Source organism: Babylonia areolata, chromosome 1, assembly GCF_041734735.1.
Source record: "Babylonia areolata isolate BAREFJ2019XMU chromosome 1, ASM4173473v1, whole genome shotgun sequence".
Taxonomy (NCBI): domain Eukaryota; kingdom Metazoa; phylum Mollusca; class Gastropoda; order Neogastropoda; family Buccinidae; genus Babylonia; species Babylonia areolata.
The window spans coordinates 75,461,676-75,486,717 of record NC_134876.1 but is presented as its reverse complement, the minus strand read 5'-3'; the positions used below and the strand labels follow the sequence as shown (position 1 = coordinate 75,486,717).

Here is a 25,042-nt window from a genome sequence, read left to right as displayed (position 1 = left end):
TCAAAACACGACCTGATAAACAAGGCAGGTGGAAGTAGAAAGAGTTCCTCAAAACACGACCTGATATACACGGTAGATGGAAGCACAAACACAAAGTGCTCCTCAAAACACGACCTAATAACTAAAGCAGATGTAAGCACAACTGACGAGTTCCTCAAAACACGACCTGATAAACCAGGCAGATGGAAGCACAAAGAGTTCCTCAAAACACGACCTGATAAACCAGGCAGATGGAAGCACAAAGAGCTCCTCAAAACACGACCTGATAAACCAGGCAGATGGAAGCACAAAGAGCTCCTCAAAACACGACCTGATAAACCAGGCAGATGGAAGCACAAAGAACGAAAGGAAATATAATTATGAAAGGGTAGGGGAAGAGGGAAGGGAAAGAAATGGTGTGAGAGGGAGGGACGGAAAGAAGTAGATAGATGAATAAAGGATCAGAAGAAAAAGGGATAGGAGTGGAAGTAAATGGGTAGATGGGTGGGTTGGATGGAGAGACGAGAAAAGAAGGCTTTAGATAGGGAATGGAAATAGGGAGGTTAGGGCGGGGTGGTGGGGGAGGGGGGGGTGGTAGAAAGGAAGAGAAAGATGAAGAAAGGGAATGTATAGCTTGGGGAGGGAAAGTTCAGTATCAGTAAAAAAGGATAGATGGGAAGGGACAGCAGCCAGCAGACGTGACAGAAAAGGAAGGTACAGACAGGAGAGGAAAAAAGAATAGTTGGGAAGGGACAGAAAGGGAAGGGATAGCCAAGAATATAAAGGATAGATGGGAAGGGACAGAAAGTGAAGGGATAGCCAAGAATATAAAGGATAGATGGGAAGGGACAGAAAGGGAAGGGATAGCCAAGAATATAAAGGATAGATGGGAAGGGACAGAAAGTGAAGGGATAGCCAAGAATATAAAGGATAGATGGGAAGGGACAGAAAGTGAAGGGATAGCCAAGAATATAAAGGATAGATGGGAAGGGACAGAAAGTGAAGGGATAGCCAAGAATATAAAGGATAGATGGGAAGGGACAGAAAGTGAAGGGATAGCCAAGAATATAAAGGATAGATGGAAGGGACAGAAAGTGAAGGGATAGCCAAGAATATAAAGGATAGATGGGAAGGGACAGAAAGTGAAGGGATAGCCAAGAATATAAAGGATAGATGGGAAGGGACAGAAAGTGAAGGGATAGCCAAGAATATAAAGGATAGATGGGAAGGGACAGAAAGTGAAGGGATAGCCAAGAATATAAAGGATAGATGGGAAGGGACAGAAAGTGAAGGGATAGCCAAGAATATAAAGGATAGATGGGAAGGGACAGAAAGTGAAGGGATAGCCAAGAATATAAAGGATAGATGGGAAGGGACAGAAAGTGAAGGGATAGCCAAGAATATAAAGGATAGATGGGAAGGGACAGAAAGTGAAGGGATAGCCAAGAATATAAAGGATAGATGGGAAGGGACAGAAAGTGAAGGGATAGCCAAGAATATAAAGGATAGATGGGAAGGGACAGAAAGTGAAGGGATAGCCAAGAATATAAAGGATAGATGGGAAGGGACAGAAAGTGAAGGGATAGCCAAGAATATAAAGGATAGATGGGAAGGGACAGAAAGTGAAGGGATAGCCAAGAATATAAAGGATAGATGGGAAGGGACAGAAAGTGAAGGGATAGCCAAGAATATAAAGGATAGATGGGAAGGGACAGAAAGTGAAGGGATAGCCAAGAATATAAAGGATAGATGGGAAGGGACAGAAAGTGAAGGGATAGCCAAGAATATAAAGGATAGATGGGAAGGGACAGAAAGGGAAGGGATAGCCGAGAATATAAAGGATAGATGGGAAGGGACAGAAAGGGAAGGGATAGCCAATAATATAAAAGATAGATGAGAAGGGGCAGAAAGTGAAGGGATAGCCAAGAATATAAAGGATAGATGGGAAGGGACAGAAAGTGAAGGGATAGCCAAGAATATAAAGGATAGATGGGAAGGGACAGAAAGGGAAGGGATAGCCAGGGAAGCGAGAGAGAAGAGGGAAGGACACAGTGGGGGTGGGGGTAAATAGAAAGGGGAGAGAACGGGGTACAATTGACGGATAGAAAGTGAAGGGGTAAAAAGTTGTGAAGGGATAGAAGGTACTAAAAAGAAAGAGAAGAGAAGGTGGGGTAGAAGGCAAGAGATACAACGAGAAGGAATAGTCACCAAGTTAGGGACTGAAGTAAAAAGGGAGTGGAACAGAAAAAAGAGAGGGATAGCAAAGGGAAGAGAATTGATGGAAGGGAAAGCAAAACCATAATCCAGTTGTGTGTATGTGTGTTCGTGTGTGTGTGTGTTCGTGTGTGTTTGTGTGTGTGTGTGTGTGTGTGTGTGTGTGTGTGTGTTCGTGTGTGTGTGTGTGTGTGTGTGTTCGTGTGTGTGTGTGTGTTCGTGTGTGTGTTCGTGTGTGTGTGTGTGTGTGTGTGTGTTTCAGGCTTCTTGCTGCAGGACTCTGGGTCATGTGTCCGGGCGTGCCCGGAAGGCAAGCACCCCAAGGACGGCAAGAACTGTGTGCCCTGCGAAGGACCCTGTCCCAGAAGTAAACTTTCAGCGCCTTACTTTCGTCTTGTGATTCTCGTGATTCTTGTCCTTGTTCTTGTTCTTCTTCTTCTTCTTGTTCTTGTTCTTCTTCTTTCTTTCTTTCTTTCTTCATCTCCTTTGGTTGCAATCCATCATTGATTTGTTGGTAGTATTGGTGATGGTTGCTGATGTGAGAGGAAGGTGGGCGGGTGTGGAATGGAAAGAAACTGTGTGTTGTGGCGTGTGTGCATGTATATGTATCATTATGAAAGTGCGCATATTTTGTTTGATTGTTGCTGTTGTTGTTGTTGTTTGACATTTTACAGATAATTGCGAGGTGTATGTTTTCCAGTTTTTCTCTCTGTGTCTCTCTCTGTGTCTCTCTCTGTCTCTCTGTCTCTCTGTCTCTGTCTCTCTCTCTCTCTCTCTCTCTCTCTCTCTCTCTCTCCAATGTATTTATGATTAGCTTATTTGATTTAATTCTTCTCTTTTTTTCAGCACAAGTCCCTTCCAGTTACAGTTTCTATTGTAAAGAATTTGGAAGCTATTTTTCTTGGAGAGCAAACATAAAAGATAGTTTGCGAAACAGATCGTTTACTGCTGAATGTGACTGTTCTCTTTACGTGTTATATATATATATATATATATATATATATATATATATATATATATATATATATATCTCACAGTGTGCTTCTGAACCGGTGGAAAGTGGTAATTGCTTCAACAATGATTACCAGTTTTGAAAGCATTTCAAGTTTTGCAATTGCTTATGTGGTAGTATTGTAAGACCATAATTTTGTATTTGAGCAGTCTCCGTTTCCTGTTAATATTTGCAACGAACACATGTATTTGCGGTTTTTCTTCTTCTTTTTTTTTATTTTTTTTTATTTTTTATAAACGTTCGATTTTTTGCTTTTATGTTCGTACTTGAATATGCGCTTATGTGAAGAGAGAGAAGAAAAAAGAATGTGTGTGTGTGTGTGTGTGTGTGCGCGCGCGCGCTCGTGCGTGCGTGTGTGTTTCGTTATTTTTGCCGGTGCATTATATAATGAAAAATATTCTCTCTTTTTTTTTTGTATCTTCTAAAGTAGCTTGATTTTTATCTGGCCTGCGTAATATAGACGTGATGATATTTTGTTAATGCTTCCTACAATAATAACTAGAGTGCATTGTTAAAACTCGGTGTGTGTGTGTGTGTGTGTGTGTGTGTGTGTGTGTGTGTGTGTAGTGTAGAGTAGCTGGTAACATGAAATGAGGTCATAATTGAATATAATCAAAATGGTTGTCGGAGTAAAGATATACGTTTCTGTCTTAACGGATACACAAATCTTGAGTTCACGTTGTATGTATGAAAGTGTCAGAAATCGTGCTTCCAGACACCATCTATCTGTTATATCTTTTTTTTTTCTTCTTTTTTTTTTTAGCAATCAAACCCATCAGTCATCTGAATGGTTTTCTTGTTAAAAGTAGCAGTATAACGTTAACCTCGTCTTCACCATCATACTAATCGTGCATTCACCAGGAATATCTCTGGCCTCTTTGCATTCCCCCCCCCCCCCCGACCCCCCACCCCACCCCCAACCCCCCATCCCTCCCTCCCCCGTCCTCCTTGCCCCCACTCTCTCCCAAACGTGTGTCTGTGCATGAAGTTGTTGTTGTTACGGTGTTTTTGTTTTCTTCCGTTTTTCCCAGAATGCAATGGTACAGGCACCGGCTATTTGACGGCCAAGACTTTGGATTCGTTTGTTGGTTGTACTGCGATAGATGGCAATTTGAAAATTGTTATGGCTTCCTTCAGCCGGTGAGTATTGCTTGTTTTTTTTTGTGTTTTTCTAGCATGCAAAGGCACTGAGGGCTCCGAGTTCTTGAATGCTGCCAATTTGAACCGTTTTACTGACTGCACGACTATAGACGGCAACCTAAGAATTCTAAAACATTCCTTTCTGGAGTAAGTATCATGAGCAGAGGTCAGTCTTTGTTTCATAGTTTAATAAAACATAAATGAGAGGCGGGAAGCCTTATTTGCTGTGTAACAGATGTCAAGATTGCAGTGCAAGCTACTAAGAAAGGAAACTAGTTTGTTTTGGGGTTTTTTTTTAATATCAAAAGTAGATGAAGCAGCACATGTGCAGAGATATCTTAATATCAAAGGAAAGAAAAATGTAAGGATGCAATTTTTTTTTTTCCAGTTCATGTTGTGTTTGAAGCAAACACTAAAGTATTTTCATTGATACGCTTTAGACTCGAGTATTGAGTTACTGATGCCATAATGATGTCGATCGTGTCAGTCTTATTATGTAAAGTTGGATACGTTTGTTGTGCTAAGCTCAGCAACAAAGGTTTACGTCATTTCATACTGAAGAGGAAAAGCGTTTTTATGATATATGATCTGTTCTCGATGTGGAAAGTTTAAGAAGGCAGATCCTGCTCTGTTACTCGGAATATGATTATAACCAGCATATAAAATTTCATCAGCACATACCATGTAATAATAATAATCATAATCATAATCATAAGATGATGATGATAATAATAATAATAATAATAATAATGATGAAGAAGTAATTGTAACAATGCTATTCGTGACACTGTTAATAGTGGTAACCAGAATGGAAATAATACTGGCATCTTATAAACAATACTTGATAACGTGAAAAGTCTAATAATTATAACATCACATAACTGCATGCCATGACTTATGTTTTAACTTGTGAATGATGTGTGTGTGTGTTTTTGTGTGTGTGTGCGTGTGTGTGTGTGTGTGTGTGTGTGTGTGTGTGTGTGTACTCGTTTTAGGGAGATGGGGAGAGTGAACAAAATAGGAAAGAAAAATGCACATGTGTGTGTGTGTGTGTGTGTGTGTGTGTGTGTGTGTGTGTGTGTGTGTCTGTGTGTGTGTGTGTGTGTGTGTGTGTGTGTGTTTGTGTGTGTCTGTGTCTGTGTGTGTGAGAGTGTGTGTGTGAAAAGGAAAAGAAAGACAGTGGAGCGAAAGCCACCACGAACGTCTGATGATAAAAAAAAAATAACTAACTACACTGACTGTCAAGGGGGTAGCATGACTTGCAGCAAGAGACTGGACGTGTCTTAGCTTTGACCCTTTAGCCTCTGACTGCTGTAGTCGCGGTGCTGGTGCTTGCTTTGTTCTCTCTGTGATCACCATCTGTCTTTAGAGTGAGGGGGATGTTGATATATTATGACTGGTCTAATTGGCTTGTGTTATTTTATCCTTATTGCCCCATGTGTGTGTGTGTATATGGGGAGGGGGTGGGGTGGTGCTCGCTGGAGGTTGGGGTGTTGGGGGTTGCAGGGCGGGGGGTGGGGGGGGGAGCATGGGGGGTAGGGGTTGAGCGCAGTTCGTGTGTGTGTGTGTGTGTGTGATTTCTGTTCGTTGTGCTTGGTGGCTGAGAATGGCCAGCTCTTTATCAGAACTGTTGATGTTGTGCAGAGTGTTTTGCGTTCCATGTGTGCATCGAATTTGACAGTTGCCCCCCCCCCCACCCCCACCCCCACTCCCACCCCAACCCCCCCCCCCCCCCCTTTACCCCCCTCCCCATTTTCTTCTCAGTTGCGAATGCGTGCGAACTTACATTCTCTGGACTGATGAGCTGTGCATTCTGATTTTATTTTCCCTTCTATTTCTTTTGTCTTAGATAGAGAACGAATATGCGGATCTTTTAGAGAATGAACTTTGTGGAAGCTTTAAAGAATGATAGTGTTGAGCCTTTAGAGAATGACAGTGTGTGGTTCCCTACTTACTTGTTTTTTTTCATTGTTGTCAATTGTTGTTTTTAATGCTGCTTAGAAAAGTGGAGAGTTTAGATCCTTCTAGAGAATTCAACTGCGGATCAACATTTATTAATTACTATGACTGCTCGTTTTAATACCTTTCTGATTGCTCGTTTTTTGTGGAGTTTTTTTTTTTTTTTTTTTTTGTTTTGTTTGTTCTCTGTGAGGAAGGTGTGGATCTTTACTAACACGATGACTTTTCTTTTAAGAATTATTTGTTTACGTCCTTGAGTAACTAGATTACTGGTTTACTTGTGACGGTCTTTGCACATCTGCTGGACTTCTGTTGACAGTTCCAACAATAGTGTTGTTTCTCTCAGGATTGAAAATGTGCAGGGGGTGGTGGGGGGGGGGGGGGGGGGGTGGGGGGGGGGGGGGGGGAGGGAAGAGGGAGGGTGGTTCTCTTTTTCTTGCGAGGCAACTCTTTTGTTTTGTTTTGTTTTCTTTTTGTTTTGTTTTTCAAGTGTTGTCTCTCAGATTTGAGAATGTACTGGGAGGTGTCTTTTTTTTTTTTTCTTGTGGACACAACTCGATGGCGCATCTCTTTTACTTATTTTTATCTTCTTTTTTTTTGTTTGTTTATTATTAGCGTTATGATTTTTATGGACATCTCTTTGACGATCAAGCTCTCCCGGCACAGGTGCTTCAGCGTCTGTTCACTGCAACTCCTAACTCTCCACACACACACACACACACACACACACACACACACCCTCCTTACCACCTCGCTGAGATCGCAATTTTCCCTCACCACCCCTTACCCCCTACCACACCTCACGCCCCCACCCCCACCCCCCTCTCTCTCTCTCTCTCTCTCTCTGTCTGTGTGTCTTGTCCCTTTCTGTCTTTCTTACTGGCTGCTGCACTGTACAGTTAGATACACATCGCGGCAAGTCATGATTTTGCCGGCTGTTCGCGGCAAGTCAAAGTTTTGTTATTCTCGGCAAGTCAGGGTCTTTGCTCATTCAATCTCCCAAGTACTTTTGCCTCAGTCTTTGTCAGCTACCACCCACTGGCACCACTCGATGACGCATCTCTTTTGATAATTATTATTCTTTTTTTGTGTGTGTGTGTGTTCATTGTTAACTTTTATTACTTTGTATCAGTGATGGTACCCCGACAGCAAACTGTGCTTCAGCACTACTATTACTTCTACTACCCCACTGGTATAGTCCCTGCCACCAGCCTCTTCTTCCCACCTCCTGGAACTCACAGCTTCACCCTCGCCCCCACCCCGGCTTACCCAGAACACCACCACATCCAACCGCACCTCACTTTTTTTTTTTTCTTTTTAAATAGTTTTTGTTGTTGTTGGTTTGTTGGTTTTTTCAGTTTTCTTTCTTGGGCTGATACACATCGCAGCCAGTCAAGGCTTTGTTATTCTATCTCCAAGTGTTTTGGCCTCGCGTCAGCTTCCATCCACGGGGCAAGCCACTTATCTAGGATCAGGAGCCAAGCGTGTGTCTTCCCAACCCTATCCGACACCCTTTCTTTTTCTTTTTTCTTTTTTTTTTTTTATTGCAGGAAATTTTTGTTGTTGTTGTTGTTGTTCTTTTTTATTCCTTTTTTTTTTTTGTTCTTCCTTTGGTTCTGTTTGTTTTATTATTATTTTTTTGTTTCTTCTTCTTCTTTTTTTCTTCGGATAAGCACAATGGGAGAAAGACGAAACACGGTAGAGGGGTAGGAGGAGGGATGAGGGGAAGGGGAAGGGAGGGTGGGGGTGTCATGCCGGTGCAGACGGAGACGGGTGTACATACCAAAGAGCCTGGTCAAAGAAGGTTTCAAGGCTTCTTTGGGTGTATGTTCTTTATCACAGAACACGGGCCAAGTCTGACAGCTCACACAATACACGTCGGAATCTTCAGCAGCTGTTGTGCTGAGTTAAAAAAAAAAAAAATTCTGAACTGAGTGGTGGCCAAGTGGTAGTGGCAACGCGTCCGTCCAGGAAGTGAAAGAATCCGAACGCACTGGTGCGAATCCCACGGCGCTCACCAGTAGTTCCCCAACCCCACCCCCACCCCCCACACCCACCCCAACCCCCACCTCCACTAGACCTTGAGTGATGTGCTGGACGCTTGTCATTTTTGATGAAGCGATAAACCAAGGACCTGTTTGCAGCAATCACGTATCGTACGTGCATGAACCCGCGGCAAGAAAAGGGCTGTCCCTGGAAAAAAACCAAAAAAACCAAACAAAAACTGCACTTTGATAGGGAAACAAATACACTTGCAGGTAAAATGAAGAAGAAAAGCACAAAAATTGGAGAGGGGTGGGGGTGGGGTGAGCGCTGTACTGTAGCGACGCGGCCTACATGGGAAGAGCAGCCCGAATTTCACGCAGAGAAATCTATTTTGACGAAACGTGTTACAAAACAGTACTATTCAATACAATACAATACAATACAATACAATACATTTGATGGCTTGGCTTCTTTTGCTTTGTCAGACTTTTCGATCTTCCACTGGTCCGGAGATTGGTGTTGAAGACCACAACTAGAGATTGTATCCCTTCTGTTTTGTATGCGCGCGTGTTGGTTGTTCGAAATGTGGGGGTGGGGGCTACGGAGGAAGGGGTGGGGGGTTGGGGGGGGGGCGTACGGGGACTGGAGGACAGTAAGAGGGGAAGGGTGTAGTGGGTGGCAAAGTGTGTTCCATTTTCTCTAGCTGCCAACCATACCATCTTATCAAAGCAATGTGTTTTGTTTCCTACAAGTGTGTCGTGTTTGCATGCTTTTGTCATGTGTAAAATTATGTATTATTATACTTTTTTTTGTATGAACACAACTATGAAGAATAACATGGGTTCCATAATGATGACCACACGCTTATGGCCATGACGATTATGCAGCACCGTACAAACACTAAATTGCTTCATTTCGTCAAAGTCTTTCCCTCCGTTATTTGTCTGTCTGTCTGTCTGTCTGTGTGTCCCTCTCTTCCTCTGCACCCCCTCTCTCGCCTCTCCCTCTCTTTCTCCCTTATTCTCCGTCTCTCCCTCTCTTTCAGCCTGTGCCTCTCCTCTCTCTCTCTCTCTCTCTCTCTCTCTCTCTTTGGGGCAAGGGCTGGATATAAAAGAAGCATGCCCCTTGCTTATATATTGCCCTTGTTGATAAAGAATAAGTTTTTGTCAACTTCTGTCTCAGCCTCATTCATTGTCTCTCGATAGGTACGGATGTGTTCGTGTGTGTATGTGCGCGTGAGAGAGATAGAGGGGGGTTGGGGGGGGGGGGGGGGGGTAATGTGTAAGAAAAAAAAAAAAGGTCACTAAAACATCTTAGTTCCATGACTGTACAATACTGCTGCGACCGTAAGTCTTGTCACCAGCGCGTATACCTCTTACGTTGTCCGTGACGTCATAGGTATGATCTACCAGGGTAAACTCTGTTGACGTCAGTTCTGATGACAGGCAATGAAGGGTTTTTGTTTGTTTGGGGTTTTTTTTTAATTTTTCCTCAAGCATGATAACCGCTGATGGTATGTGAAGTGGCTCAGTGTGCTGTGATGACCTTGTAATGACCTCGTGGTGACCCTTGGTGACCCTGTGTGATTCAGGTTTAGGTGTGACAGTAGACAGAGAGAGCTCCTCAGTGCATGCCTGTTGTTTCGTGAATGGTCGTGTGTTTGTTTTTTGGGGGGTATTTTTTGTTGTTGTTGTTGTTTTTTTGTTTTTTTTCTAATTACTTTAATTATTGTCTTTAAATTGAACACTACGTCTTGTCAGTGATGAACAAGAGTTTTCTCTTGTTTTCAAATCGGTGACTCAGTTTGCCAGTGTGTGTGTGTGTGTGTGTGTGTGTGTGTGTGTGTGTGCACGTGCGCGAGTGTGTGTGTGTGTGTGTGTCTCCCCTCCACCATCCGTCCCACAAGATCGTTGGTATGACAACGGCAAACAAATTAATTTGTTATTGTTTTTAGTCAGCCTTGTTGTAATTTTTGTCTTTCTGCCTCTGTCTCTGTCTGGTTCTATCTGTCTGTCTGCCTGTCTGCCTCTGTCTCTCTCTCTCGCTCTCTGTGACCCCCCCCCCCCCTCCCTCTCTCTTTCATTCTTTCTCTCCCTCTCTCTTCCTCTCTCTCTCATTCACCTGTCCGAGCCGTACACATTTATGTATGTGTCACTGATTCATATCGTTTAGTATGATTGTTTGATACAATGATTTCTTTCTTTCTTCCTTTCTCGTCGTTCCTTTTTGTATTATATTCTGCCCTTCCGCCATTCTCTCGAGCCATAAGGAAAGACTCTGTTCTGTGACAAAGCGACGGTCAAGCTACCCCTTTGATATTCAGAGCCAATAGTATCTGTGTGTGTGTGTGTGTGTGCATATATATATGATATATATATATATATGTGTGTGTGTGTGTGTGTGTGTGTGTGTGTGTGTGTGTGTGTGTGTGTGATCCTCATAATTGAATCAAATACCAGTGAAACTAAGGTGTGCTTTGTTAGAGTTCATATTATTGGCGCTGATGAATATTTCTTTTGTGTTATGTAAAGAAAAATACACGTTCATGATTATGTACAATCTCAGTCTACCCTTACAAAATTGCCAGCGTTCCAGATTCATTCGGTTAGAACATAGGATTTGAATTTTATGATATGTGGTAAAATACAGCTGGTATGTACGATAATCATTATTATTATGCACAAACATAAAGTTTGTGTTGCATTCATTATATATATATATATATATAGAGAGAGAGAGAGAGAGAGAGAGAGACAGAGACAGAGAGAGATGTGCATGTATGCGCGTGTGTGTGTAGATGGAGAGAGAGAAAGAGAGAGAGAGAGAGAGCGGTGCTGTAAACCGTAGTCAAAACATTATTGATTTTTCAGATTTTACATTCTAACTATTTTGGAACTGGATTCATGTGACACTCTGTGCCCTGCAGGGATCCGTACTACAACATCTCGCCCCTGCACCCCCAGAACCTGACAGTGCTGAAGCACGTGCGGGAGATCACGGGGTTCCTGCTCATCCAATCAGATCACGAGAACTTCACCGACCTCTCCTTCCTCTCCAGTCTCGAGGTCATCAACGGGAGGCAACTCGAGTAAGAAGACGATTCTGTTTGGAAGCTCCCGTTCTGAAAGCGTTTCATGGGCAACGTTGGTGGTAGTGGGTGGTTATAACATATGATATGGTGTGTTTTTGTGAATGGTTGGTTGATTGACTAGTTGGTTGTTTGCGTGTATATAAATTATATATATATATATATATATATATATATATATATATATTCTGTGGGCACGCGCGCACACACACACGCACACACACACACACACACACACACACACACACACACACACACACACACACACGTACACACACGTGTTCTGCGCTAACCAGAAAATGAAATAATAAGAACATTTATATTCTTCATATATATATATATATATATATATATATATACTACTTTGACAGCTCCAGAGACACCGAAATGTAACCAAACATAAGCGGAACGGTTACACACACACACACACACACACACACACACACACACACACACACACACACAGTCGCCGCGCAAGACTTCATGAATATTCTGTCGAATGTATCGTGTTCTGAACTGGCCAGGGACAGTATCAAAACGAAATACTCTTTTTGAACCAAATGGATCATCCCAAAATGGATCAGTTGTAGTAGTATTCCTTCTCCTTCTTCTCCTCCTCCTCCTCCTCCTCCCCCCTCCTCCATCTCTTCATCCTGCTCCTCCCCCTCCTCCCTCCCTCCCTCCTCCTCCTCCTCCTCCTCCTCCTACTCCCACCTCCTCCGCCTCCTTCACCTCCTCCTCTGTCTCCTCCTCCCAGTGGCGGTCAAGCCCTGCACATCCTGGGCACGCCGCTGACGTCCCTGGAGCTGACCTCCCTGCGGCTGATCGCCAACGGCAACGTGTACATCCTGGGCAACAACCAGCTGTGCTACGCGCACACCATCGAGTGGCGCAAGCTCTTCTACACCAGCAAGCAGAAGGCGCACGTGGGCTACAACAAGTCGCCCGTCAACTGCTGTGAGTGGAATGATGTGTTGCGTGTGTGTGTGGGAGAGGTGTGGGTTGGGGGGAGGGGTAGGGGAGTGGGAGGATGTTTCTGGGGGGTAGTGTTGTGCGTTATGGAATGCCCCAAATACTGTGATATCAGAAACAAGTTTATCCCAAAAGAAATATGCATGTGTTCGTTCAGCATACGAATATTGTAAACTGTTTTCACGAAGCAAAACGAGATAAATTATTTGTTAGATTTAAGCAAAATCATACATCATATATTATATGCGTTATTTGTTACGGACGTCGATTAGCAAGGACAGATAAGGAAGAACAGGTCATGCCTAAAATCTTAAGTCCTTATAATCCCTTTCACTGCCCAGCTCGCATTTATGCACAAGCTGGGTAGAGGACACATGTCACTGAAAGGTGACCAGATCATGGGTCTGTTATACATGAACCTACTGCTGCTGATGTTCGGTGGTAGGGTAGGCTATATTTAGTACACATCTCAGGGGGAATCCCCAACTGTTCTTAGACACCATCTTTTCTGTGTTTCCATCACAATTTTTAACCTTGGATTCTGAGTTCCACTCTCTGATGTTCCCCTGCACAGCTCTGGACGACGAGGTGTGTGACCCGCAGTGCAGCTCCTCGGGGTGCTGGGGCAAAGGGGCCAACAAGTGCCTCAGCTGCCTCATGTACGAGTTCCCGGACGAGCACATGTGCCTCAGCAACTGCTCGGACGTGCCGCTGCTCTACCACGCGGGCGAGGGCAAGTGCCAGCGCTGCCACTCCGAGTGTGCCTCCTCCTGTACCGGTCCCGTGAGTATCATCTTACTTTACTCACTTTGCTCACTTTACTTACTTACTTACTTACTTGTATGATAGTCAGCCGTGTCCAACCATGACCATCAGAACAGCAGAGGAGGCAACTGCTGTCCCGACCATCTGTGCTAGAATTTGATTGTAGTGGAGAGTGTTAGTCTTGCCCAAATTGCATCCCCTACTCTCTCGGCGAAGATGTGTTTGTTTTTTTTCTTTTAGGACAGTCGGCGTTGGGATGATTCCCAAAGGCCAACTAGCCCCCAAGGCTGCCGCATTAAGAGTCATTGCAATTTTGCCTCCTAGTTTGAGAGTCATAGTCCTTCACAAAACTGACTAACTTACTGAATGACTTACTTACTTAAGTGTGTTTGAAGAGGGGTGGGCGTGAGCTTCTGTTGGAGGGTTGGAGGTTTCAGGGGTTGAAGTGGACACGGGGGCTACTAAGGCGGATGGTGGTGAAGATGGTGGGGGAGGGGAAAGGAGGAGTCACAGTGTCCATGCTTCCTCCTCTCTCTCTCTCTCTCTCTCTCTCTCTCTCTCTCTCTCTCTCTCTAAGTTGCTTTTTTTAATCTTCCTAGTTTAAGTTTTCAACGCATGCGAACGGATGTATCATAGTATCACGCTTCTGCACTGGATCAGCTTTTCTTCTTCTTTTTTTAAAAGAAAACAAAAGAAAGTGAAGGCAAATGTTGGTCAACCCTTGAATTTTAGCGCCCTGCCTATCAGAGAGAATTCGTATTCAGGGCACTGTTAATGTGTTAGGACACAAAATTACATTTTGTTTCTCGGTTTGAAATTGTCTTTTTGTATTATCTATTTATTTATTTGTTTTACGTGTATGTGTCCAATGTGTTATGAAGACAATTAAAAACGTTGAAAACGGACAACTGGCAGGTAATGTCAAAAAGTGCTGAAGTGAAAACATGTTTATCAAGTATCATAATGTGTGACGTAACTCATCAACTCTCATGACCCTTTCACTCGCTGGGTTTTGAGGACCAATCATTTCCTATTCAGATTATGACTCGTGTGTGTGTGTGTGTGTGTGTGTGTGTGTGTGTGTGTGTGTGTGTGTGTGTGTGTGTGTGTGTGTGTGTTGTGTGCGCTATCTGTTGGCCCATCACCAGGAGAACACGCAGTGTGACAAGTGCGCGCACGTGGCCATTCACGGGCTGGAAGGGCAAGTGGGCTGTTTCGCCAAGTGCCCTAAGTCCATGTACAGCGATCGCTTCAACATCTGCCGGTCCTGCCACCTCTTCTGCGGCGATTTCGGGTCAGTACCTTACCTTACCTACCTGACTATCTACCTGCCTACCTACCTGCCTACCTACCAAACTATCTTGGTAAATCTACCTACCGACCGACCTACTTACCTACCCACCTCCTGTCTGTTGCTCGTATCATCATCATCATCATCATCATCATCAGGAGCAGCAGCAGCAGCAGCTTTATCATTCTCATCACCACCGTTATCAACACCAGCATCATCATCATGGTGAAAGTAGGGGCACGTGCTGTGGCAGAATCGGGTTTGGCGTTTGGACTTGTGACCCTTGTGGTTCAACAGCGATCAGGGTTCGAGAAAATAATGTTGTTGCGTCTTGTGTGGGGAAAGGTACTTTACGATTTTCCTCACTCTAGCCAGGTGTGATTGGGTGCATGAAATGGTTTGAAACGGCGGAAGGTGAGGACTGGGCCCCGCCTTATTACTACGCCGAGCCCTGGATGTACAGTGTGTATGAATTCACAGTCCAGGTGGCTGGAAAGGGCTATGGGACCTTCAGTCTTTAAAAACTTCACTGTACGGAGGCCCAGAAAGGGCTATGGGACATTAAATCTTTAAAAGCTTCACTGTACCGAGACCCAGAAAGGGCTATGGGACATTAAATCTTTGAAAACTTCACTGTACCGAGACCCAAAAAGGGCTATGGGACATTTAATCTTTAAAAACTTCACTGTACCGAGGCCCAGAAAGGGCTATGGGACATTTAATCTTTAAAACATTATGATTCCGAGGACCGAAGAAAGGCAACGGTGTTTTAATTTTTTTTTTTTTTTTAAGTTTGGAGGGTGAATGTTGGAGTTTGACCTGAGACAAAGTGTTGATTTGTCAGCCCTTTGTAAAATGAGGCCCGTTAAGGGGTGAACTGCTGCATGGTGTCGAATGATAGTCAGCCGTGTCCGACTGTGACCATCAGAACGGCACAGGAGGTTACTGCTGTCCAGATTAGATGTATGGGCCAGAGTTTGATTATGGTGGAGAGTGCCTGACCCAGATTACTGTGAGTTCCTGTAAAGGACAATAATTACATAATAATAATAATAATAATAATAATAATAATAATGGTATTTATATAGCTCTGAATCTTGTGCAGAGACAAATCAAAGCGCTTTCGCACCAGACATTCACACGTATGCATAACTCTAAAACTGTAGTAACTAAAGACAAGGAAGAGGCAGGCAAGGGAAGCTATTTTGGGAAGAGGTGGGTTTTAAGGCCAGACTTGAAAGAGCTGAGAGACGAAGCGAAAGAGGAAGTTCATTCCAATTGCAAGGTCCAGAGACAGAGAAAGAACGGCGGCCAACAGTCGAGTGTTTGAATCTGGGTGTGCGTAAGCAGAGTGGATCCGAAGCCGATCGTAGTGAGCGAGATGGAGTGCAGAGGTGAAGGCAGCCGCAGAGAATTACAGTACCCCCAGTTTTCTTCCTCTTTTTGTTTTTCTTCGTTTCAATCCAAAGGCAGTTTTTTTGTTTGTTGTTGGGTTGTTTTTTTTGGGGGAAAGGGGGGTTCTGTATTTTGTTGTCTTCTTACTTGCCTGTTTGGCTGCGTGGTTTCGCATTTGGGTCAGTTGGTATGGCCAGTGTTGTCCAGTCTTAATATGGCCGTGTTTGTGGGTGGACAGTAGGGCTGGGACTGAATTTCGTTTTTCTTTCCGTTTCCGCTTCTGTCTCCGTCTCCGTCTCTTTCTCTGTCTGTCTGTCTGTTTCTCTCTCTCTCTCTCTCTCTCTCTCTCTCTCTCTCTCTCTCATTTTTTCTTTCTTTCTCACTCTCTGTCTGTGTTCCCTTTTCCTTCTCTCTTCTCTCGCCGTCTTTCCGCCTCTCCTTTTTTCTTTCTCTCTCCACTCTTTCTCCCTCTCTTTCTCTCACTCAGTCTCTCTGTCTCCCCCCTTCTCTTCCCCCTCTCCCTTCCTTAGCATCTTTCCCCCCGCCCCGCACCCCCCCCCCGGCCCCCAACCCCCTCTCGCTTTCTTTCCTCCCCTGTCTGTCTCATGATATCCAATAGAATTCTGTCTGTCTGTTGTTTTTTTAACACATTTGTTGTTGTTTATAAAGGCCTTAGCCTTTGCCTTTGCCTTTGCCTTTCCACCACCATCCCTTCGTTGCGTGCAAGAAACACACACATAGAATAGAGTTTGTCACACACACACACACACACACACACACACACACACACACACACACACACACACACACACACAAAGAGTGATAACACAACACACTACCAACAACAACAACTTGAACCCAAAACAGGTGCACGGGCCCATCGGAGGCGGTGGGGGAGGGGGGCTGCAACAAGTGCGAGGTGGGGCTGCAGCAGTCGGCCGACAACAGCACCATCACCTGCCTGCCGCCTGACACCGACTCCTGCCGCCCCGGCTACTACATGAACGCCCGCTCCCTGGCCTCGGCTGGGCCCATGGCGGGGCAGAAGGTCGGTCTGTGTGTGTGTGTGTGTGTGTCCGTGTGTGTGTGTGTGTGTGTGTGTGTGTGTGTGTGTCTGTATCTGTGTGTGTCCAGGTCTGTGTGTGTGTGTGTTCGCCTGTCTCTCTCTTTCTCGTCTCTGTCTCTTGACTATGTTTCTCTATCTGTCTTTCTCTGTCTCTCTGTCTCTGTCTCTGTTCCTGTCTCTTTCTCTCACTCTCTCTCTCTCTCCTTCTCTGTCTTTGTCTCTCTGTGTTTCTGTCTCTGTCTTTGTCTCTCTGTTTCTCTCCCTGTCACTCTCTCTTGTCTGTCTGTCTGTCTATCTGTCTGTCTGTCTGTCTCTCTCTCTCTCTCTCTCTCTCTCTCTGTCTTTGTCTCTGTCTCTGTCTCGCTTTCTCACTCTGTGTCTCTTTCTCTCTCTGTCCCTCTCTCTGTCTCTGTCTGTCTCTCTCTTTTCCACTTTATCTCACACCCACTCCCCTCTCTTCTCTGGTCCCTTCCCATTATTATTCTAATATTCTGATGTGTATTCTGTGTCTGTGTATGTCTGTGTGTGTGTTCCTTTTTATATAAAAAAAAATATAATCATCGCGGTTATGCCTTGATCATTTAGTGCTGTGTAGAGTGGGGACCCTGTTTAGGGCAGGGGACTGGATGCAAAACAACAACAACAACAAAAAACAAAAGAAAAACAAGCACACCAGTGCTTTACATGTTATATTGCCCTTCGGAAATGAAGGATGATTTTGATTTTGTCTTGTGTGAAGAATGATTTTGATCTTGTCTTGTGTGAAGAATGATTTTGATCTTGTCTTGTGTGAAGAATGATTTTGATCTTGTCTTTTCTTGTGTGAAAAAACTGTTCCAGCGTGAGAATGAGAATTTCAACAATTGAGAAATTGGCATATGATTTTGACATTTTATGTCTCCAAGAGACCAGGACATGTGTGAAGAATGATTTTGATCTTGTGTGAAGAATGATTTTAATCTTGTCTTGTCTTGTGTGAAAAAAGATTTTGATCTTGTCTTGTGTGAAGCATGATTTTTTTTTTATTTTGTCTTGTGTGAAGAATGATTTTGATCTTGTCTTGTGTGAAGAATGATTTTTGATCTTGTCTTGTGTGAAGGACGATTTTGATCTTGTCTTTTCTTGTGTGAAGAATGATTTTTGATCTTGTCTTGTGTGAAGAATGATTTTGATCTTGTCTTGTGTGAAGAATTATTTTTGATCTTGTGTGAAGAATAGTTTTGATCTTGTCTTGTGTGTAGAATGGGTTTTGATCTTGTCTTGTGTGTAGAATGGTTTTGATCTTGTCTTGTGTGAAGAATGATTTTGATCTTGTGTGAAGAATGATTTTGATCTTGTCTTGTGTGAAGAATTATTTTTGATCTTGTGTGAAGAATCGTTTTGATCTTGTCTTGTGTGAAGAATGATTTTGATCTTGTGTGTAGAATGGTTTTGATCTTGTCTTGTGTGAAGAATGGTTTTGATCTTGTCTTGTGTGAAGAATGATTTTGATCTCGTCTTGTGTGAAGAATGATTTTGATCTCGTCTTGTGCGAAGAATGGTTTTGATATGAAGAATGATTTTGATTTTGATCTTCCCTTGTGTGAAGACTGATTTTGATGTGAAGAATGATTTTGATGTGAAGAATAATTTTGATCTCGTCTTGTATGAAGAATTTGATGTGAAGAATGATTTTTTTTTTTTAAATCTTGTCTTGTCTTGTCGTGTCTTGTCTGCAGGTGTGCGAGCCGTGCCACCACTTCTGCCAGACGTGTCACGGTGCCAGCAACCAGTACTGCGAGGAGTGCCGATACTACCGCTCCCTGGACGACAGCTACTGCACAGACTTCTGCCCGCAGTTCGCCTATGGGGACAAGGTCAGCTGGTTCTGCTACTGCTACTGCTACAGCTGCTACTGCTACAGCTGCTGCTACTGATGATGATGATAATGATGATGACCATGCCGTTACTGCTGCTGCTACTGCTACTACTGCTACTGCTGCCACTGCTACTGCTGCTGCTGTTGTTGTTACTGCTGCTGCTGATGATGATGATGTTGATGATTATGCTGTTACTGCTGCTGCTGCTACTACTGCTGCTACTGCTACTGTTACTGCTGCTGCTGCTACTACGGCTGCTACTACTGCTACTGATGAGGATAATGTGACTTTACATAGCGCCTGTTCTCTAAATTGGGTTGTAAGCACTTTACAAAAACGGATACACCCCCCACACACACGCACGCACACACACACACACACACACGCACGCACGCACGCACGCACGCACATGCACACATGCACACACGCACACAAACAGACAATCACGCACGAACGCACGCACGCACGCACGTACGCACACACACACACACACACACACACACACACACACACACACACACACACATACAAGAGATATAGACTCCACTAACAGGCCTTTGCTCAGAAGATAGATATTAATTTTCATCTGACAACGTCGAAACTGATCAGTGATTCAACACAAAGTTATGGCATCCCTGATAAAAAATGGAAAAGGAGCACAGAATATACTTGTTGTACTGGTGATAAAGATGGAGAATGAAAGCAGAAAATTGCAGTGGAGATTTTTGTTATCAACTTGTTCTTGTTCTTCTTGCTCTTGTTCTTCCAAAGAATGAAAGCAGAAAATTGCAGTGGAAAATTTTATTTTCTTCTTCTTCTTCCACTTCTTTGTCGTCGTCGTCGTCGTCGTCGTCTTCCTCATCCTCTGTTTCCTATTTTGCTTCCTCCTCCTCTTCTTCTTTCTCCTCTTCTTCTTTTCCTTCTTTTTTTTTCTTCTTCTTTCTTCTTCATCCTCCTCATCTTCCGCCCCTTCCTCCTCCTCCTCATCATCACCATCGTTATCATCATTGTCATGATTATCATCATCATCATCATCATCGTTTTTATCATCGTTTACGTCACAACAACAGGTGAGCAAGAAGTGCCGCCTGTGTCACCGGGAGTGCCGCGGAGGGTGCGTGGGTTCGGACAGCATGCACTGCAACGCCTGCTCCAACTTCAAGATCTACCTGGACGAGGAGCTCACTCAGGTAAGTGTTCCAGAATTAGTGCTTGTTTGATTTGATTTGATCTTACTCTGTCTTATTTTTCTTTATTCATCTTATTTTTGTTTTGTTTTTATTTTATTTTTGTTTGTTTATTTTATTTTATTTTATTTCATTTTATATATTATATCATATTATATTGTATTATATATTTATTCATTTATTTATTTGTTTTACATAAACCCATGTGGAGTGATGGCCTAGAGGTAACGCGTCCGCTTAGGAAGCGAGAGAATCTGAGCGCGCTGGTTCGAATCACGGCTCAGCCGCCGATATTTTCTCCCCCTCCACTAGACCTTGAGTGGTGGTCTGGACGCTAGTCATTCGGATAAGACGATAAACCGAGGTCCCATGTGCAGCATACACTTAGCGCACGTAAAAAAAACCCACGGCAACAAAAGGGTTGTTCCTGGCAAAATTCTGTAGAAAAATCCACTTCGATAGGAAAAACAAAAAAACAAAAACAAACAAAACAAAAAACAAAAACAAAAAAAAACTGCATGCAGGAAAAAAGTTGTTTTTTTTTAAAAAAATGGGTGGCGCTGTAGTGTAGCGACGCGCTCTCCCTGGGGAGAGCAGCCCGAATTTCATACAGAGTAATCTGTTGTGATAAAAAGAGAAATACAACAATACAATACAATTGGGCTGCCGAGGTCTAATGTTCAGCACGTTGGGTTTATGTGAAGATCAGGTCATCTGCCTTTTTGTTGTCCACAGTAGATGTGGTGTAGGGTATAAACTATGGATCAGTCCTCACGCTTTGACACCTTGAAAGTCACTAAATCAGGTTCAGACTCATTTGAAAAATAAGCCGTTTTAATTTCATTACAATTAGACAAAATACATGTATTCAACGTGAAGCCAGTACGAATCAGAATAACACACAGGCACGGATATACGTTCATGTCTACGTACACACAGACAATGATACGCACCCGAATGTATGCACGCACGAACGTACACTGGCTGCATAGTGACATGACGTGCACACAGCAGTTCACCTGCACGTCGGAATAATGAATGATGAATTGTGTGTGTGCAGTTCAACTGCACGGCGGAATAATGAATAGTGTGTGTGCAGTTCAACTGCACGTCGGAATAATGAATTGTGTGTGTGCAGTTCAACTGCACGGCGGAATAATGAATAATGAATTGTGTGTGTGCAGTTCAACTGCACAGTGGAATAATAAAATGATGAATTGTGTGTGTGCAGTTCAGCTGCACGGCGGAATAATGAATAATGAATTGTGTGTGTGCAGTTCAACTGCACGGCGGAATAATGAATAATGAATTGTGTGTGTGCAGTTCAACTGCACGGCGGAATGTCCAGACACGCTGCCCTTCCAGGTCCGGGACAGCTCGCAGGATGACGAGAACCGGAACGTGTGTGCTGATGACTCTCATCCGGAAGTCCGGGCCATGCTGGACAAAGACAGAGCGTGAGTCATGTCTTTTTTTTCTTTTTTTCTTTTTTTTTAGGTGTTTTGCTGTTGTTGTTGTTGTTTTTGTTTTGTTTTTTGGTTTGTTTTTTTGGTCTTTCGTTTTATTTCCTAACATGTTGTGGTTGTTTTTGTTTTGTTTTTTGACTCACTTGTGTAAACAAAGTGAGTCTATGTTTTAACCCGGTGTTCGGTTGTCTGTGTGTGTGTGTGTGTGTGTGTCTGTGTGTCCGTGGTAAACTTTAACATTGCCATTTTCTCTGCAAATACTTTGGCAGTTGACACCAAATTAGGCATAAAAATAGGAAAAATTCAGTTCTTTTCAGTCATCTTGTTAAAAACAATATTGCACCTCTGGGATGGGTACAAAAAAAATTAAAAAAGAAGCCAAATTATATGCAAACTGCATTTACTGTTATATTTATATTTTTTTTTATTCTCTAAACTTGGCACTTTGATCTGATATTCTGACCCAACAACAAGAGCAGTCATTATTATCATTTTTTGTTCAAACAGGAACTTCTTTTGCTAAGCATGGAAGTTTTATTTATTTTGCAAACGTTTTGGTGCAGATAGTAAAAAAGGGAAATTACTCTGTAATTAATGCTAGGGGACTTAATTTGCTTTAAACTGATCTTTCTCATCTTAAACATTACATTTTGAAATTACACTCAATACATAAAAAGCTTGTGTGTTTTACTCTCAGTGTACAGGGCTTTCACTATGTTCATTCGCCCAAGTGGTCTTTTTTGGAAAATACTCAAATCAATACGACGAGTGGACTTTATAGATCTATTGGCTGAGCCCTGAAGGTCATGGGCAAAAATCAATTGCGTACATATATTTATACACATTTAAAGCGCGTGCTCATATTCTTCGCGAACGCGAACGACGCCATTTTGTTTCAAGTTGTTGACCTGCCCGTTCAGTCCTATATTCAATGGACAATACACGATAACATGTGATGGAAAGTTGGAGAAGGAGACCGTTAAATATTTATTCAGAGAAAGATTTGTGAATGCCTCATCACTTACTGGCTTATGCCCCAAACTGCCATAAAAATATCCACAGAATCAGTCGGAATTCACAGTTAAAAATAACAAACCCTTGAATTGGTCGGAAACGTAAAAATTTCCAGTCTTGACTTTTCTCAAAATGAAGTCCTTTTCACTTCATAAGACGTTCAGAAGTACTTGTACTTGGCTCTACGTGTTATTAGTTTAACAAAATACTCAATTTTCATATCAACTTTAAAACTATAAAACTAGAATGAACATAAAAGAGAAATTGAATCGACCGTGTCAACCGGGTGTAACTAACTGAAACTTGTACATCTATCTAGATCCAGAGAAAACGGCTAAATGTTGCTGTGTGATTGCGGCGATAGCCACGTCTCCTTTACCGCGGACTTAAAAAAGAATTTTTAATTGCCCTTAAAGATTTTTTGAATGCCCAAGATACACCAGAATAATATGATTTAAACAGCGTTCTCACCGCAATCGATTTATCGCCCTTTAAAAAAGCATGTTTAAATATTATATTTTTGAACGTCAGTTAAGGAGCCACATAGTGTCATGGGTAAGACAGTTTCTTCTCACCCGAACACGCAGAGTTCGAATCTGCCGTTAGGACTTTCTTTTTCTTTTAACCCGAAGCTTTATAATAACAAATACAGAACACATTTTAACGATTAGATTTTTTTATTAAGTGTATCACAAGTGAGTCTTGAAGGCCTTCCCTCTCTTTTTTTTTGTGCGAAATCATATAAGACTGGATACTGTGTGTGTGTGTGTGTGTGTGTGTGTCGGGTGGGAGACGGGGCGGACTGTAGGGGAGGGGGTGTGGAGGTCACGAGCGCGCGCGTATGTGTGTGTGTGTGTGCTTTTGATTTTCTTTTTTCTAGTTAATTTATTGCTGCCCCCATCCGCTTTGCTGCTTCTGTCTGTCTGTCTGTATCTCTTTCTCCGTCTGTGTCAGTCTCTTTCTGTCTGTCTGTCTGTCCCCCTCCCCCCCCCCTCTCTCCCTCTCTATCTCTCTCTCCCTCTCTATCTCTCTTAAATGAAATTATTGCATTGTAAAATAATCTATCGTACAGTCTCTAATCTTATCGACTCTGTCTCTCTCTGTCTCTCTGTCTCTGTCTCTGTCTCTGTCCCTTCCCCCCCCCTTCTCTCTCCCTCCCTCCTCTCTCTCTCTCCCTCCCTCCTCTCTTTCCCTTTCTATCCCTCTCAAATGAAATCATTTCATTGTATCCTATCCTATCGTATCGTCTCGAATCGTATCATATATTGTCATATCGTACCGTATCGAACCGTGCCGTATCGTATCGTATCCTATTGTACCGTCTCCTATCCTATCCTATCCTATCATAATCGTAATCTATCGTATCCTGTAGTATCCTATCCCACAGTACCGTACCGGATCGTATATATATATCTTTCTGCTGGTGCAGGGAGGAGAAGAAGAAGATTATCATCCTGGTGGTGCTCATCATCGGCGGGGTGCTGCTCCTGGGAGTGCTGCTGACCCTGTTCGGCTACTACTGCCAGAAGAGGGCCAAGTCCAGGGAGAAGACTGCAGAGCTGACCGCTCGGATGACCGGCTTTGACGAAACTGAGGTGCTTTGGCGGTTTTTTTTGTTTTGTTTTGTTTTGTTTTGTTTTTGTTCGTGTGTGGGTAGTAGGGGGTGTGGGGGTGGGGGGTGGAGAGAAAGGGGATGTCCGGGTTCGGGGATGGTGTGTGTGTAGGCGGGGAGGCGGTGTGTGTGTGTGTGTGTGTGTGTGTGTGTGTGTGTGTGTGTGTGTGTTTGCCTCATGTGCATGCAGTTCCAAGAGCACATTGATTGTTTTTTATCCTTTAATTTTTTCTTTCTCTCTTTTTTTTTAAGTGCTACACAGTGACACTTGCTTCAATGGCCGGAGAAATTTTTAATAAGGATGGGGTTATAAATATCACACACACACACACACACACACACACACACACACACACACACACACACACACAAACCACAAACACACACATGAAAAAGCGTTCATGTCCTTATAATTTCTTCTCTTTTTTCTTTTTCTTTTTTTTTTCTTTCTTTTTTTTATCGATGTGGGATATATCAATTTTTATACACTCATTTATCAACGTCAAGTTTGAAATGGCCTTTTTGTGGTCGGCTTTGGCAATAATCAACATGATTTTGGTATGAATTGTCATTGTCTTATTTTTACCTTCCCTCCCCACCCCACTCCTACACCCCCAACAGCCTGTGACGCCCACAAACGCCCAGCCCGACCTGGCTAAACTACGACTGGTGAAGGAATCAGAACTGAGGAAAGGGGGCATCATCGGCTCTGGTGCCTTTGGCACTGTGTACAAGGTGAGTGTGAGAGAGAGAGAGAGTCCAAGACAAGAGTGAGTCGCATCGCATTTAGCTTGAAAACAAACAAAACAAAAAAAAGGACATAGCGGAGAGAATAGAAGAAATTTCATAACTCTAAATCCAAAATTTGAACTTACTCGGATATTTCTACGTTTTGTCTAAAATCAAATTCTCAAGCAGAAATAAATAGAAAGCTCTGCGTGATTTGGGGGAAGAGGCATTTTGTTTCAATGTACCGTCACACACACTGGTGGTAGGGATTTTGTTAAAGTATGAATTTTCACATTATTTTTTGAGTG

The 25,042-nt window shown here is 43.1% G+C and overlaps 1 protein-coding gene across 1 annotated transcript in view; it reads left to right on the top strand.

Annotated features, from left to right (window-relative positions):
* Positions 1–25,042, top strand: part of LOC143287611 (epidermal growth factor receptor-like) — a 278,987-nt gene that overhangs the window by 234,633 nt on the left and 19,312 nt on the right. Inside the window, exons 8-19 of the mRNA XM_076595732.1 lie at positions 2,456–2,560; positions 4,381–4,492; positions 11,217–11,378; positions 12,136–12,335; positions 12,925–13,133; positions 14,264–14,409; positions 16,669–16,849; positions 18,586–18,723; positions 19,797–19,916; positions 21,237–21,370; positions 23,823–23,988; positions 24,627–24,740. Of these exons, the coding sequence (XP_076451847.1) occupies positions 2,456–2,560; positions 4,381–4,492; positions 11,217–11,378; positions 12,136–12,335; positions 12,925–13,133; positions 14,264–14,409; positions 16,669–16,849; positions 18,586–18,723; positions 19,797–19,916; positions 21,237–21,370; positions 23,823–23,988; positions 24,627–24,740 (1,787 nt within the window). The remainder of the gene's footprint in view (positions 1–2,455; positions 2,561–4,380; positions 4,493–11,216; positions 11,379–12,135; positions 12,336–12,924; positions 13,134–14,263; positions 14,410–16,668; positions 16,850–18,585; positions 18,724–19,796; positions 19,917–21,236; positions 21,371–23,822; positions 23,989–24,626; positions 24,741–25,042) is intronic.